At 45.4% G+C, this 17,152-nt stretch overlaps 1 protein-coding gene across 2 annotated transcripts; it reads right to left on the bottom strand.

Annotated features, from left to right (window-relative positions):
• Positions 1 to 210: 210 nt before the first annotated feature.
• On the bottom strand, positions 211 to 16,856 carry LOC143482208 (endoplasmic reticulum metallopeptidase 1-like). Of its 2 annotated transcripts, none has more exons than XM_076980502.1 (15): positions 16,352 to 16,856; positions 15,113 to 15,408; positions 13,361 to 13,488; positions 12,892 to 12,997; positions 12,128 to 12,274; positions 11,763 to 11,855; positions 10,848 to 11,048; positions 10,363 to 10,583; positions 9,593 to 9,758; positions 5,443 to 5,633; positions 4,657 to 4,809; positions 4,279 to 4,496; positions 3,986 to 4,101; positions 1,264 to 1,412; positions 211 to 708 (listed from the first exon to the last, which is right to left on the bottom strand). In XM_076980502.1, the coding sequence occupies exons 1-15, from the start codon at positions 16,603 to 16,605 to the stop codon at positions 541 to 543; spliced, it is 2,607 nt and encodes an 868-aa protein (XP_076836617.1). In that variant the 5' UTR covers positions 16,606 to 16,856; the 3' UTR covers positions 211 to 540. The 2 variants fall into 2 exon arrangements, with proteins under 2 accessions (XP_076836617.1, XP_076836618.1); XM_076980503.1 differs by having other exon boundaries at positions 4,321 to 4,496; positions 16,352 to 16,855.
• Between the last annotated feature and the right edge of the window lie 296 nt (positions 16,857 to 17,152).

The following is a 17,152-nucleotide window of genomic DNA, read 5'->3' on the forward strand; positions in this document are numbered from 1 at the left end:
GAGTTTATTTTGAGTACAGAATTTTATATTAATGAAAGATTTCAAGATTATTTAAAAATTATAGACTTTAAAGAAAAAATAAATTGCTGGGCTCTTTGATGGGCCCCCCTGGCCCTGGGGCCCGGGACAACAGACCCGGTTGTCAAACCCCCCCCCCCCCCCCCCCCCCCCCCCCGTCGACGGGGCTGAACACAAGCACACAGGTTGTCACATCAAACACTCCAGTTTATTTTGTATCTTTCCACCTCTTATATACAATAAGGAATTGACCATGTATATCAGAGATCAGACCATTTAAGGGCAAACACACAGGCATACTGTAGGTTAACATTACGCTTGCATAAGCCCAGCCAAACTTCCCTACATGAGAGACATGTTTCTGTCTAAAACATGTCTTCATTCCCATCTTCACTCTTCTCTCTTGTCTGGTCCATGATCCGAGAGGACTTCCTCTTTCGGTCATACGTGATGCTCTTAGAAAATGTCTGTTTTAAATAAGCTGCACTTTCCAGTACAGCATCACGCCAGCCAATCAGGGTCTCAATACCGGAACATGTGATAGGTGCTGACTGAAGAGGAAGGGGAAGTCCAGGCTGGGAACCTCCCCAACAGGGCGTTCAGCTGAAGGGTCCAGTGGTCCTCTTCCAAGTAGTGGCATGAGACAGCTATGGAGATGAAGTCTTTCTCAGCAGGGGCGTCTGAAGGGGGCTGACGGAACAGGAATCATGACATGTATAAACAAGAAAATTAAAGATAACATAATTTATGCTTTTCATACCACAAACGACAACAATAGTAAATGCAGTGTTTTGTATTTCATAAATCTCACGGCTATGCAGATTTATTTCTTGATTCGTGTATTGGAAATATTACTAAATGTTGAAAACAAAGTGTTTAATTTACATGTACAGCAATAAGCACATATGACACATGATGATTGATATAGTATGGAATTTACAGAAAGTACAGGAAGTCATGATTGGTGGTCTGATTTTATCGTCACTGATTCCTTGTATAATTCCTTTATATATTCAACTCCTGCATGATTTCCCCCTTATTGATTAGTGGTCCTGCACATCTGCTATCAGACAACCATACTGGGAACACTGGGAACCTTGCTTGTGGGTTTGATCCTCAGGGAACATGCTTGTCACAGATATCCCTCTAATACTGTACTCTGTAATACTACTGGATATTAGTATTAATCGTAGTAGTAGAAGTATTAATTCCATGGAGTATGTGATATATAAACTTCATACATACCTGGATCTCAAGCCAGAAGTGCCAGGCAGGTGAGTCCAGGCCGTGGGAGTAGATTATGAAGCTGGACTGAGGAGTCCCGTCCCCAAATGACCACCTGGAGAGGGACGTCCCAATGTGGGGATGTAGGTACACAGACATGTGGCTGGGCCCTAGAGCACAGGAGCAAGGAGTCACCTCAACATCAGCTATAGTTACTACAGCCAGCACCACACCTCAACATCTGCTACAGTCACTACAGCCAACACTGCACCTCATCAGCTACAGTCACCACACCTCAACATCAGCTAGTTACTACAGCCAACACCACACCTCAACATCAGCTGCAGTCACTACAGCCAGCACCACACCTCAACATCAGCTACAGTCACTACAGCCAGCACCACACCTCAACACCAGCTACAGTTACTACAGCCAGCACCACACCTCAACATCAGCTAGTTACTACAGCCAGCACCACACCTCAACATCAGCTAGTTACTACAGCCAACACCACACCTCAACATCTGCTACAGTCACTACAGCCAGCACCACACCTCAACATCTGCTACAATCACTACAGCCAGCACCACACCTCAATATCTGCTACAGTCACTACAGCCAGCACCACACCTCAATATCTACTACAGTCACCACACCTCAACATCTGCTAGTTACTGCAGCCAGCACTACACCTCAACATCTGCTACAGTCACTACAGCCAACACTGCACCTCATCAGCTACAGTCACCACACCTCAACATCAGCTAGTTACTACAGCCAACACCACACCTCAACATCAGCTGCAGTCACTACAGCCAGCACCACACCTCAACATCTGCTACAGTCACTACAGCCAACACTGCACCTCATCAGCTACAGTCACCACACCTCAACATCAGCTAGTTACTACAGCCAACACCACACCTCAACATCAGCTGCAGTCACTACAGCCAGCACCACACCTCAACATCTGCTACAGTCACTACAGCCAACACTGCACCTCATCAGCTACAGTCACCACAACTCAACATCAGCTAGTTACTACAGCCAACACCACACCTCAACATCAGCTGCAGTCACTACAGCCAGCACCACACCTCAACATCAGCTACAGTTACTACAGCCAGCACCACACCTCAACATCAGCTACAGTTACTACAGCCAGCACCACACCTCAACATCAGCTAGTTACTACAGCCAACACCACACCTCAACATCAGCTAGTTACTACAGCCAACACCACACCTCAACATCTGCTACTGTCACTACAGCCAGCACCACACCTCAACATCTGCTACAGTTACTACAGCCAGCACCACACCTCAACATCAGCTACAGTTACTACAGCCAGCACCACACCTCAACATCAGCTACAGTTACTACAGCCAGCACCACACCTCAACATCAGCTACAGTTACTACAGCCAGCACCACACCTCAACATCAGCTAGTTACTACAGCCAACACCACACCTCAACATCTGCTACAGTCACTACAGCCAGCACTACACCTCAACATCTGCTACAATCACTACAGCCAACACCACACCTCAACATCTGCTACAGTCACTACAGCCAGCACTACACCTCAACATCTGCTACAGTCACTACAGCCAGCACCACACCTCAATATCTGCTACAGTCACTACAGCCAGCACCACACCTCAATATCTACTACAGTCACCACACCTCAACATCTGCTAGAGTTACTGCAGCCAGCACTACACCTCAACATCTGCTACAGTCACTACAGCCAGCACCACACCTCAATATCTGCTACAGTCACCACACCTCAACATCAGCTACAGTCACTACAGCCAGCACCACACCTCAATATCTGCTACAGTCACCACACCTCAACATCTGCTATAGTCACTACAGTCAACACTACACCTCAACATCAGCTACAGTTACTACAGCCAGCACCACACCTCAACATCTGCTACAATCACTACAGCCAACACCACACCTCAACATCTACTACAGTCACCACACCTCAACATCTGCTAGAGTTACTGCAGCCAGCACTACACCTCAACATCTGCTACAGTCACCACACCTCAACATCTGCTACAGTTACTACAGCCAGCACCACACCTCAACATCTACAGACACTACAGCCAGCACTACACCTCAACATCTGCTACAATCACTACAGCCAACACCACACCTCAACATCTGCTACAGTCACTACAGCCAGCACTACACCTCAACATCTGCTACAATCACTACAGCCAGCACCACACCTCAATATCTGCTACAGTCACTACAGCCAGCACCACACCTCAATATCTACTACAGTCACCACACCTCAACATCTGCTAGAGTTACTGCAGCCAGCACTACACCTCAACATCTGCTACAGTCACCACACCTCAACGTCTGCTACAATCACTACAGCCAACACCACACCTCAACATCAGCTACAGTCACTACAGCCAGCACTACACCTCAACATCTGCTACAGTCACCACACCTCAACGTCTGCTACAATCACTACAGCCAACACTACACCTCAACATCAGCTACAGTTACTACAGCCAGCACCACACCTCAACATCTACTACAGTCACCACACCTCAACATCTGCTAGAGTTACTGCAGCCAGCACTACACCTCAACATCTGCTACAGTCACCACACCTCAACATCTGCTACAGTTACTACAGCCAGCACCACACCTCAACATCTACAATTACTACAGCCAGTAGCACACTGTAATATCAGCTTCAGTGTTTAATCTTACCTTTAGCTTCAAAGCTCATCTTCACTGTCCCCCATTCAGTCATCTGTTTTGAAACCAGTCTGAATTCAAGCGGAGATTTAGGAGACACCACAGGTGCTGGCAAATACCAGCCTTTCCTAAAAGAAAGAGATTGCTGTAATATGTGCACTTATTAGGTGGTAATTGCAAAAACTGCCATGGAGAAATATATTTCCAAACACCCAAAAATGTTTCCCGTTTTGTCAAATCAAATTTCTTTTTCAAGTCTCCAAATAAAACATTATGTCTCAGCCCTGCCACAGGGGTCAGCTCACAGCCTCTGAACTCGTTCACTGAAGAATGGAAGAGGCAGGAACCTGTAGAAGCCCCCAAATAACAGCTGATCATGATGTTGGGTGTGGATGATGTTGTAGATCTCAGGGACGTGAGGAGCAATGTAGCGTATGTCTGTGTAGTCTAAGCTTTCAATCCACAGGCCTGAGTCCACGTGCTCCACCGAGCCATTTAAAGTGAGGAATGTTCGTGTGGTGTGCTACGGAAACAGAGCAGGAGTCACAGGTGGAGGTGATGAAGTTGTACTGGATGTTGATGTGGGTATGTGTTTATGTCATACAGGGAAATATGTGTGGCAGGAGTTACCTAGATGCATTTAGGGCGGGGCTTGTGTGGGTCAGGTGTGTGTTTGGAGTTACCTGGATGATGACTCGTTTAGGGCGGGGCTTGTGTGGGTCAGATGAGTAGGGGAAGAACAGGCCGCTAGAGACCAGGATGATCATGACAACAAAGATGGAGCCCAGAATGGTCAGCACACGCTTGGAACTACGTGCCAGGTAGATTAAGTGCATCTGAGGGTTTGAGTGGAACAGAGTGTGAATGAGAGAAAGAGACAAAGCATCAAATGTTTACATGCCATTACTACTGTGTAGGTCGGACTTCAGCAAACAACGGCTATAAAGAGAGGGTTAAGGTAAATGTTAGGGTGATGATGAGGGTTAAGGTGATGATGAGGGTTAGGGTAAAGGTTAGGGTGATGATGAGGGTTAGGGTGATGAGGGTAAAGGTTTGGGTGGAGGTTAGGGTGATGATGAGGGTAAAGGTTAAGGTGATCAGGGTAAAGGTTTGGGTGGAGGTTAGGGTGAAAATGAGGGTAAAGGTTAGGGTGATGAGGGTAAAGGTTTGGGTGAAGGTTAGGGTGATGAGAGTAAAGGTTAGGGTGATGAGGGTAAAGGTTTGGGTGAAGGTTAGGGTGATGAGAGTAAAGGTTAGGGTGATGAGGGTAAAGGTTTGGGTGAAGGTTAGGGTGATGAGAGTAAAGGTTAGGGTGATGAGGGTAAAGGTTTGGGTGAAGGTTAGGGTGATTATGAGGTCAACAATGCAGTAGCCAAAGCCTCTATAACTCCTCATCTTTTCCTCTCGGCTTCCAACATGACCTCTGACCCCAAGCACTTCCTACATGACCTCTGACCCCTTTCACTTACAAAATAGGAAGAGAGTGAGATGGCTGCCAGGGAGATGAGGAAGGAAAGCACCACGTCAGGGGGGAATTCGGTGCAACTTTGCCCCAAGATAGGGCAGAAGATCTCGAACACCACCCAGATGAGGAACATGAGGTGCACATAGGGCAGAGTCAGACCCAGCAAGTACAGCACGGCATAGGGCACGGACGCACCTGGACACACAGGTACGCACAGGTGTACAGGTATGTGTAACATAGACACACACATACATACATTCTCACACACACCTACACATTTGGGCAGTCAGACCCAGTAGGAACAGCACTGATGTACCTGGACACACAGGTATACACACACATATACAGACACAGGCAGACCCATCAGGTTCACTACAATTATTCAGTACACTTAGAATTATCCCTAACGGAGTCTTCAGTATTTAACCCTAACACAGTCTTCAGCATAGTCAGGGTTAACTCGAAAATTGGATTAATTAATATTCGATCACTCAACTCTAAAGCAGTTTTTATGAATGAACTTATAACTGACCAGAAAATTGATATTCTATGTCTAACTGAAACGTGGATTCAATCTGGTGACTATTTATCTCTAAACGAAGCCACTCCTGTGGGATATAGTTATATACATAAACCTAGATTGTCAGGCAGAGGAGGAGGAATATGTATAATATATCGTGATTGTTTAGAAATTCATCAGAAATACTTGGATATCTTTAATTCATTTGAGATGCTGTCTATTAATGTAATTAGTCCATCTGAAAATAAAAGTTCATTTTCCCTAACAAATGTATATAGACCACCAGGGCCTTACTCAGATTTCTTAAAAGATTTCACAGATTTTACAGCAAATTTAGCAGTTAGTAGTGACAAAATAATAATGGTAGGAGACTTTAACATACATTTTGATAATGCGGAGGATCCACTGAAAAGGGCTTTTAATTCTATATTGAACTCTGTTGGCATTACACAAAACGTTGTAGGACCCACACACTATCAAAATCATACCCTAGATTTAATCTTAACGTTGGGTATTGACGTAGATAATATAAATATACTCCCGCAAACCGTAGCTATCTCTGATCACTATTTAGTCAAATTTGAGATTCATCTTAACATAAATACCCGCCCGTCTCCTCGGCAGTGTATAAAGCGCTCGATTAATTCATTAACAGCAACACAGTTTATTGAAGCCCTCCCTGATTTAACTGCTCTAGCCCACTCGCCATCCTATCCAGGAGAGTTAGATAGTCTAACCAACTGCATAGAGAATACCTGCAGATCAGCTCTAGACATAGTAGCTCCACTCAAATATAAAAAGACTAGATCTAAAAAACTCGCTCCGTGGTACACTGACCAAACTAGAAACTTAAAACAAATAGCACGTAAATTAGAGCGTAAATGGCGATCTACTAAGTTGGAAGTATTCTACTGTGCCTGGAAGGATAGCATCATTGACTACAAACGGGCACTCGCTAAAGCACGCTCAGCATACCTAGCCTCACTGATAGAGAAAAATAAAAACAATCCTAGATTTCTTTTTAATACTATTTCCAAACTTACAAAAAATCAAGCAGGCGCAGAACCTCAGATTCCAGTAAACCTCACTAGTAATGTATTTATAGATTTTTTTGATAATAAAATAGAGAATATTAGACAAAATATAAAACCTTTTATTAGCAATACAACTGGTATGTCATCTGGTTTGGTTGACATCGATTTAAATCGCATACTGGGAGAAAAACTTGATGCTTTTCATCCACTCCCACAATCAGAATTAGAGAAAATAATTTCTTCCTTAAATTGTGCTACCTGCACACTAGACTCGGTTCCATCAAAGTTATTAAAAGAGGTATTACCAGCGGTAACTGAACCTCTTCTAACTATAGTTAACTCATCCATTACAATAGGTCACATGCCCAAATCATGTAAATTAGCAGTTATTAAACCTCTGATTAAGAAACCAAATCTTGATCCTACTGTACTATCTAATTATAGACCCATTTCAAACACATCATTTATATCTAAGATCATAGAAAAAGCTGTTGCCCAGCAATTATGCCTATATCTGCATAGGCATCACATATTTGAAAAGTTCCAATCTGGTTTTAGGCCCCATCACAGTACTGAAACAGCATTAGTTAAAGTAACAAATGACCTCCTCCTTGCTTCAGATCAAGGTTATGTATCGCTGTTAGTGCTTCTTGATCTTAGTGCAGCTTTCGACACAATTGATCATAGGATCTTGCTAGAAAGGTTAGAACGCTGGGTTGGAGTCTCTGGCACAGCCCTTTCATGGTTTCATTCTTACTTAACAAATCGCTATCAGTTTGTAGAGCTCAATAATATTCCATCCAAACGTACAAAAGTTAAATATGGGGTCCCGCAAGGCTCCATTCTAGGACCACTATTATTTACATTATATATGCTACCACTGGGCACAGTTATAAACAAACATGGTGTCAATTTTCACTGCTATGCAGATGACACTCAACTTTACATATCAGCCAAACCTGATGACAAACTCAGTTTAAGAAAAATTGAGGCCTGTGTAAGAGATATTAAATGCTGGATGTCTCTAAACTTCCTCCAACTTAATGAGGACAAAACAGAAGTTCTCCTTCTGGGCCCTAAGGCCTCAAAACAGAAAATTCCAGATCTAATGCTTAATCTCGCAGGCTACCCCATTACACCTGGCACAGTAGCCAAAAACCTAGGCGTCATACTCGACTCTGACCTATCATTTGATAAATACATAGATAATACTACTAGGATAGCTTTTCTACATCTCCGTAACATTGCTAAATTAAGAAATGCATTATCACAGGATGATGCGGAAAAATTGGTGCACGCCTTTGTTAGCTCTAGATTAGACTACTGCAATGCACTACTGTCAGGATGTTCAAATAGGAATCTAAATAAACTTCAAATAGTTCAAAATGCCGCAGCCAGGGTTCTGACCAGAACTAGAAAATTTCAGCATATCAGTCCAGTCCTATCAGCCCTGCATTGGCTCCCAGTTAAATTCCGTATTGACTTTAAAATTCTTTTATTAACTTATAAAGCATTGCACGGGCTTGCTCCTGAGTACCTTCAGGAACTTATTTCCTATTACGAACCCCCACGCCCACTAAGATCACAGGGTGCTGGTCTTTTATTAGTTCCAAAAATTAATAAGGTAACAGCAGGGGGAAGAGCCTTTTCTTGTAAAGCCCCCCAGCTTTGGAATAATCTTCCTAAATGCATCCGGGACTCCGACACAGTCACAATCTTTAAGTCTAGGTTGAAAACCCACTTATTTAGTTTAGCGTTTGATAATTAATATCCCCCCTTAGATAAAAGTACAGATCCAGGGGTTCTTAGACGAAGGGTTTTATGGTAGACTGGGGCGCTGGTGCTGTCGTCCTGTCACTGCTCGTGGTCACTCAAGTTTGTTGACAGTGCAGTGGACGGATGCCATTGTCTCAGAATGCCCCCAAGCCTATGTTACCTTCTGGTTCTGCCTTTTTAGCTAGGCTGTAATAATTTAACTAAATGCCGGAGTTGCTGCCACACTCCAGAAATGTTTATAATTTTACCTGTCCTGTATATGTCCTCATACAGAGCTAATTTTCCCTGTTTCATTTCTCCACATGGCTGCCCGCCTGCTTGAGGAATAATGAGATGAGGAGACCAGCGATCCATCCTGAGCCAGCCACCTCCTGCCTAACCGGATGCATACATCATGATGGACATTATTACATATTTTTCCTTTTCTTTCTCTTCTTTCTGTCTAAATTGTTGTTGTTGTCATGGTGACCGGTGTCGGCCAGAGGAGGATGGGTTCCCCCCCTGAGTCTTGGTTCCTCTCAAGGTTTCTTCCTCATGCAAAAAACTAGGGAGTTTTTCCTTGCCACTGTCGCCTTTGGCTTGCTCGCTGGGGGCTAGGACTCGGCACTTGTAAAGCTGCTTTGTGACAACAACTGTTGTAAAAAGCGCTATATAAATAAAATTTGATTGATTGATTGATTGAACCCAGTCATCAATACAGTTAACTGTATAGACAGTGTTAACCTTAACACAGCCTTCGGTACAGTCAGGGTTAACTTTAACCCAGTCTTGCAGGAGGGTCGGGATTCAGGGTTAGAGGTTAAGGGCAGGTGTGTGGTGCTCACCTCTGTGTCTGGTGAGGAGGAGTTTGGTGACCAGAGGGAAGGCCACCATCAGCATGGGCACATAGGCCGAACACAAACCCCACAGGGTGAGGAAGATCAGCACACAGCACCACAGGAGCAGACTGACGTCAAAGAACAGCTCAGCCAGCTCCACCCTGCGCACACCCTGGGTGGGGGGGGGGGGGGGGGGGGGGAGAGAGAATGGACACTTACACATGTTCACTCATGTACAGCAACAGTGTACCAGTGTTCAGTCATGTACAGTAACACTGTATCAGTGCCCATACACGAACAGTGCCCACTCGTGTACACTAACAGTGCCCATATATAGTAATAGTATAACAAAGTTCGGTTGGCCTCTACACACTGCCAGTTTTAAAGCTCCATCCAATAGACAGCTCTGCTTTTAGCTCATCTGAATACTTACATCAGTGCCCTTACTACAGCTCAAAGAAATCACTACAGTTCACTTACAGTTCATATGCTCATTCTCTAGTAATAACTTAATAAATCTAAATAAATTAGTGTATAATACTAAAATAAATCTACCTCAATAATCTCTTTAATAAAACAGAGGACATGGGCAACTTAAACACCCGGAACACCCAGCGGGCATTAGCACAGTGTTTTGGGCGTGTGCTCACCCCGTAGTACAGGTTCTTGAATACCCAGCGGGCAATAGGACAGTGTTTTGGGCATGTGCTCACCCCATAGTACAGGTTCTTGAATACCCAGCGGGCATTAGGACAGTGTTTTGGGCGTGTGCTCACCCCGTAGTTCAGGTTCTTGGCGAGCGTGTGGACCAGCAGGATGATGGCGGCCGCAGCGGAACCGTACAGGGCCACGGCAGCGCTGAAGTGGGTGTACCAGAACATGGAGCAGCCGGCCAGCGTGACCACCAGAGACACAATGAGCACAGAGAGCAGCGTGGCCGCCCAGCTGAGGAGAGCCACACACACAGCCAGGGCCAGGGCCCGCAGATAACGCCCACCTACACACACACACACACACACACACACACACGTTAATACCCTAACACAGCTGAGGAGAGCCACACACACAGCCAGGGCCAGGGCCCGCAGATAACGCCCACCTACACACACACTCACACACACACACACGTTAATACCCTAACACAGCTGAGCAGAGCCACACACACAGCCAGGGCCCACAGGTAATGCCCACCTACACACACACACACACATACACACCTACAGTCACACTTGTGTGCACAAACATTAATGTGAAACTTAACATTTTCCGTGGTTCTTCTTGGCCAGGTACAGGAAGGTTACCATGACAGCCATGCAGTTGATGATGGTGCCCACTTGTGCTGGGTAGGCCACCATCACACCCAGAACATCAAAAAACACCATGTTGCCATGACGATACTCTGATGAGTCTGCCAGTATCTCAGACATGGCCAAGTGCTTGAGAAGAGCCAGGATGTTGTCTCCTAAACACCAAGAAATCACACACACACACACACCATACACGCACACACACACCATATACACACACACACACACCACACACACACACGCACACGGACGCACACACACACAGGCACACACACACAGGAAGATGCACCATACACACACCATATACACAGCATACACACACACACACACATACAAGCACACACACACACACACACCATACACACACCATATACACAGCATACACACACACACACACACCACACACACACACCATACACACACACACATACAAGCGCACACACACACACACCATAAACACGCCATATACACACCATACACACACACACATACAAGCACACACACACACACACACGCCATATACACACCATACACACACGCACACACACTTTTTAACATATTATTGATGACATGCTAGTGATGAGACAAAGTCACACAAACATACTAGTGATGAGTCAGTGCTCTAAATCACGTGTTATTACCAAGGCAGCAAAACATTAATAATTATATGCACCTGAAATAAAAAAAAATAAAAATTCAAAATAGTTTCATCTTAAAAGGTTGGCATATCCCATTGGTTGATTCCATATCCACACTGTTGATTATCAAGAGAGAGACTGAGAGACAGATAGACAGAAAGAGGGAGAAGTAAAGAGTGCCCACACAGACATGGGTGTGTATATGAGACGTACAGGTGAGCTGACGTGTACCTGCTCTCTGGATGGAGTCAGTTAGGATGCGGTCAGCAGTGTCATACCTGGTGTGGTAGATGAAGCCATCCTCTATGAAGGCCAAATCAATGCCTGTGGACAGAACGGGACCACATTCATCATCATAGAGAAAGAGGGAGAAGAGGAGATATAAGCCTTTTATTTTGTGAATGTGAAATTGGGAGTGAACTACATGACAGTGCAAAAATAAAACAGCGAACGCTAAAAATGAAACATGGAGATTTGATATTCAAACAACAGGAGAGTTTATACAATGGCTGTGTGTGTGAGGAGAGAAAAAGAGACAACGACTGATTGGGTGTGTGTGTGCGTGCGTGTGTGTGTGTGTGCTTGGGTGACTGTACCAGGAATATTGCCAAAGTCCCTGTAGATACGGAAGTCTGTGTCTGAAGGAATAATCCCACTCTGAAACACCTCCTGTCCCACAACCGAGGCAAAGGGGTGTACAGCAGCGTGGACATACGCCTGCACCAGCCAGGGGTTTTCTGGACCTGAACACAGGACACACCCCCTCAGGACACTGTGAACATGCTCCCCCCTCAGGACATAGTCAAGTCACCCCATCAGATCCAGGCATGTTCTCTTTGATACAGACACCCTCCCATATCCACACATCCACAGCATTCACACACATGAACACCCCACCCACCCACAGTTATACACACCCACAGCCACATTTCTAATGTTAAACCAGACAGCACCACTTCCCCCCCTTACTCACTCTCTCTCTCTCTCTCTCTCTCTCACACACACACACACACACACACACACACACACACACACACACACACACACACACCCACCTTTGGAGGACAGCACCAGATAGCAAAAAGCAGAACAGTACAGAGAAGAGTGAGAACAGAGACCAGCAGGCGGAACAGTTGAGCTCAGAGCATGCAGAGTGAGAACAGAGACCAGCAGGCGGAACAGTGGAGCTCAGAGCATGCAGAGTGAGAACAGAGACCAGCAGGCGGAACAGTGGAGCTCAGAGCATGCAGAGTGAGAACAGAGACCAGCAGGCGGAACAGTGGAGCTCAGAGCATGCAGAGTGACAACACAGATGAGCAGGCAGGACTCATCTGACCAGCAGACTGGGTGGAGAGGGTACCTGTTTGAAACACCACCTCCTTTCCTCCAACACCAGCAGCCTCCAGATTGACAAACGCCTTCACCTGCTTCGCCCACGGGTGCTGCGTGATGAACCCATGACTCGCCTGAAGAACACACAGACAAAAACACAGACAGACAATAAATGACACTTCAATAAAGTAATTAAACAAAAGGGAGAGGTGGTGGTGGTGGGGGGGGGGTGTAGGGCAAAAGAGAGTGAGAAAGAGAAAGAAGGCTAAGAGGAGGAGAGAAATAGTGAGAGAGGGAGTAAGAAATAAAAAGACAGAAAGATGAAAGAATGGAAGAAAGAAGAATTTCTGAATGTTCCAACCCATACTAACATACTACTTTGCTGAACACAGCAGAACCCCCTGTTAAGTGCATAATACCTCTGTTAATACAAACTCTGCCTGCAGTATCCAGTACATTTCGGTTCTGAACCGTGCCTGCACCATAGCCCCGCCCACCTGGAAGTAGTTCTCCTCAGCTCCATTGAAGAGGAAGATGACTCCATGTGTCAGAGGGGAGGAGAGACTGGCCAGAGAGCGAAGGACCTCCAGCATTACAGCACAGCTCACCGCATCATCACTCGCCCCTACACACACACACACAGATAAACACACACACACACACACACACACACACACACACACACACACACACACACACACACACACAGGAAGATGACTCAGAGGGCAGGAGAGTGTGTGAACAAAGGAAAAAGGTGTGACCGTCCTTTCCCTTCAAAACAGCACCAACTGTACTAGGTCCACTTTGGCACTTGTATGATTAACCAGTTATACAGGAGATAAGGAAACAGGAGTTAATGATCTTCATGAACCTCATTTTCATATGTAGGTTGAAACACTGAAACAGAAACAGCTGTGCAGGAGGTTTTGAAGTGGACGAAGAACAGACTATCTATCACGTGTGAAATATTTGGCTGTGACAGAAGGTGGTTTTTTCACCAAAGGGCTGCAGAACAGAACAGGAATGAGTGTCTGCAAGCAACAGTGGAGCGTGGTGGAGGTTCAACAGTGAAGCGTGGTGGAGGTTCAACAGTGGAGCGTGGTGGAGGTTCAACAGTGGAGCGTGGTGGAGGTTCAACAGTGAAGTGTGGTGGAGGTTCAACAGTGAAGTGTGGTGGAGGTTCAACAGTGAAGCGTGGTGGAGGTTCAACAGTGAAGTGTGGTGGAGGTTCAACAGTGAAGCGTGGTGGAGGTTCAACAGTGAAGCGTGGTGGAGGTTCAACAGTGAAGCGTGGTGGAGGTTCAACAGTGAAGCGTGGTGGAGGTTCAACAGTGAAGCGTGGTGGAGGTTCAACAGTGAAGCGTGGTGGAGGTTCAACAGTGAAGCATGGTGGAGGTTCAACAGTGAAGCGTGGTGGAGGTTCAACAGTGAAGTGTGGTGGAGGTTCAACAGTGGAGCATGGTGGAGGTTCAACAGTGGAGCCTGGTGGAGGCTGTCTGGGTTTGATTCTCAGACTGCTCTGTGTGGAGTTTGCATGTTCTCCCTGTGCCTGTGTGGGTTTCCTCCGGGTATTCCAGTTTCCTCCCACAGTCCAAAGACATGCATGTTAGGTTGAAAATTGCCCATAGGCGTGTGTGTGTTGGCCATGTGGTGGATTGGTGACCTGCCCATGGTGTGCCATGCCTTCACCTGGAGATGCTGGGATTGGCTCCAGCCCCCATGACCCTGACTAGCAGGATTAAGCGGAACAGATAATGTATGGATAGATAATCGGCTTTGCATATTGTGAATTAACTAGTAACACATATATTAAGAATTATTTTTTTGTAAGCATTCATACTTGCAGCACTTTCCCAATACCTGCTTAAAACCTTTGCAGAGTATTGTACAGTCTCTCTGTATTTCAAATCAACGATTCTAAGTGATGTTGTGCAATATAATGTAATTGTGATGTTATTTATGATGACACACTCTCTCTCAAGTCCTCCTCCTTCACTGTACCACAGATACATACTGCTCTGTGATTACACTCAGAGTACAGGCTCATCGCCAGTGATATGACCCAGGACAAAACAACAAGATGCACGCATGTTTAGTACACTGCAGTTTCACAGACAAATGCCTTCACAAGAGCCAATTTAATGGGGCATCCACTTTCTGCCAATATATTCACTTTATAATAGTGCATAGGCCACGCCCACCCACACACTATTAGACCACACCCACCATATTAAAGCCGCTCTAGGTACCTGGGCTGTTGGCCACACTGTCAAAATGGCAGTTGGCCAGCATGAAGTGCTGCGCTCCATCTTTGGGCTCCAGCTTGACGGCGATGTTGGTGACGCGGTCGTAGCAGCTGGTAATGCTGTTGATGCTGAAGCAGCCGCTGGGGCGCTGCAGGTCAAGGGTCACGGCGTGAGGCCCCGCCCCACTCTCACTGCGGATCTGCTCCACCTGCTCCAGCAGGAACTTCACGGTCAGCACCTCGTTCTCCACGCTGCCCACGGCTCGCGGGCCCACACCTGTGATGTGCTCCAGGTGTTTCCTGTTTCAGACGACATGACTGGTTTGGTCATTAAAGATCATTATTCTAAAACATTATTCTAAAGATTAATCCTTCTAAGACACTGTGAAGACAACACAGTTGGTTTAGATGTTCTAAAAAACGTAGAAGAACACAGCTGGTTTGGTAACTCAAATCCCATTTAAACAAAACAGACTTCCTGTTGACTACCTTGGCGCTCATATTAAGACAGGTGGTTTGCCTGTAGTAGGCTAAACCTGAAGAGCTGGTTTGCGCAATGATTCAGGCCAACAAACACCACGAGCTACATAACACAGCATGAAGTGGCTAGTGATTCCTTCAGCTCACATTGGTCACAACACTGCTTATCACAATCTCATCAGAGCAACCTCTTCATTCTTTATATCCACTTCTCTAATTATTTAAAGTATTACAGATATCAGATATCACCAAGAAGCCACAGATGTGCTGGACGCACAGACTAATGTGAAACAGACTACGTTGTCCTGCCATCATTAGACCATCTGGTCTCATCTCCAGTCTGATAAAAACAGGTGCAGCCTGAGTGAAAACGTCATGAATAAAACAGGAAACACTTTCAAGAAGGGACATGGTCAGAGTTAGGGATTATAAACTAGTAACAGCAATACTTCAGCAGCAAGGAATTCCTAGCCTTGGCTATAGCCCGTAAGCAACTGAAATAACAACAAATGGCAATTCGGGGCTCGTCGGGATGCTTTAAGCGAGTGGTCGATACGCAGAGTCACCCAAAAGAGTCTTTAGATGCCTGTCAGCAGACACAGGCAGCGTTGACATAAAAAGCTCCATAAAACACTCATACCGAGCTCTCACTGCGTTGGTAAAGATTAAATACACTCTTATCGAGCTCTCACTGCGTTGGTAAAGAATAAATACACTCTTACCGAGCCCTCACTGCGTTGGTAAATATTAAATACACTCTTACCGAGCCCTCACTGCGTTGAATTCTCCGGTGGACTTTCCTACCAGGAGCTGTTGTGTGGATAAATGAACCAGTGCCCACAGTGCTGAGATAAACACAACCAGCAGAACAAACACGACTCCCTCGCTTATCAAGAACAAACGGAGTTCGGGCTTTTTCTTCACGTTCCCACAGCTGTTGTTTCCTCGCTGATCCTGGATATTAATGTTTTGTGAGCCGAATAACTTTATTCTCCGGATAGTAGTGTCACTTTCCATTTTCACTGCTGCCGTGAACGAGTGACCAAACGTATCGGAAGCTGCAATTAAGTAATTTAAACGCCTATATAACCTTACTAAACTTCTTGTGTAGTTTCTTCGTATACGTCAGTGACCGCTTTGATTTGAGTTCAGATTACATGTTTCTCTCCTAAAGACGTGTGCACTGCACTGTACGACATGTAGCTGGTAAATGTTTCACTTTACACAAGTAAACGGGTACGAGGCTGAAGTTGGTTCCTTATTCGCCAGTGTCTTATTCGCACTTTCCGTTCCACCTTAAAAAATAATGCGGTAGTTTCATTATGTCGCCGCGATAGAATGTCTTGTACGTTTCTATGGCTGTATCTCCTGATTCTTACATCGTCTCAGAAATCTGACGAGCAGGTTTGATTGACCACATAAGTGACTGTATAAATCCAGAAGAATAAGGTTTTTACTGTAGAATATTTTTATAATGGTCCTATGAAGTTGGCATGTCAGGCGAAAGTGTAATAATAATAATAATAATAATAATAATCTTTATTTGTATAGCACCTTTCATACA

The sequence above is a fragment of the Brachyhypopomus gauderio genome, chromosome 18 (assembly GCF_052324685.1).
Source record: "Brachyhypopomus gauderio isolate BG-103 chromosome 18, BGAUD_0.2, whole genome shotgun sequence".
In the NCBI taxonomy this organism is placed as follows: Eukaryota; Metazoa; Chordata; class Actinopteri; order Gymnotiformes; family Hypopomidae; genus Brachyhypopomus; species Brachyhypopomus gauderio.

Bases quoted from the DNA above. Each gene is read 5' to 3' on its own strand.
- LOC143482208 (XM_076980502.1), bottom strand. From the start codon at position 16,605: ATGGAAAGTGACACTACTATCCGGAGAATAAAGTTATTCGGCTCACAA. The intron at 12,998-13,360 runs GTGGGCGGGGCT...TGTGTTCTTCAG, and splicing joins CTGAGGAGAACTACTTCCAG to GCGAGTCATGGGTTCATCAC. The intron at 709-1,263 runs GTATGTATGAAG...CTGTTCCGTCAG, and splicing joins ACTTCTGGCTTGAGATCCAG to CCCCCTTCAGACGCCCCTGC.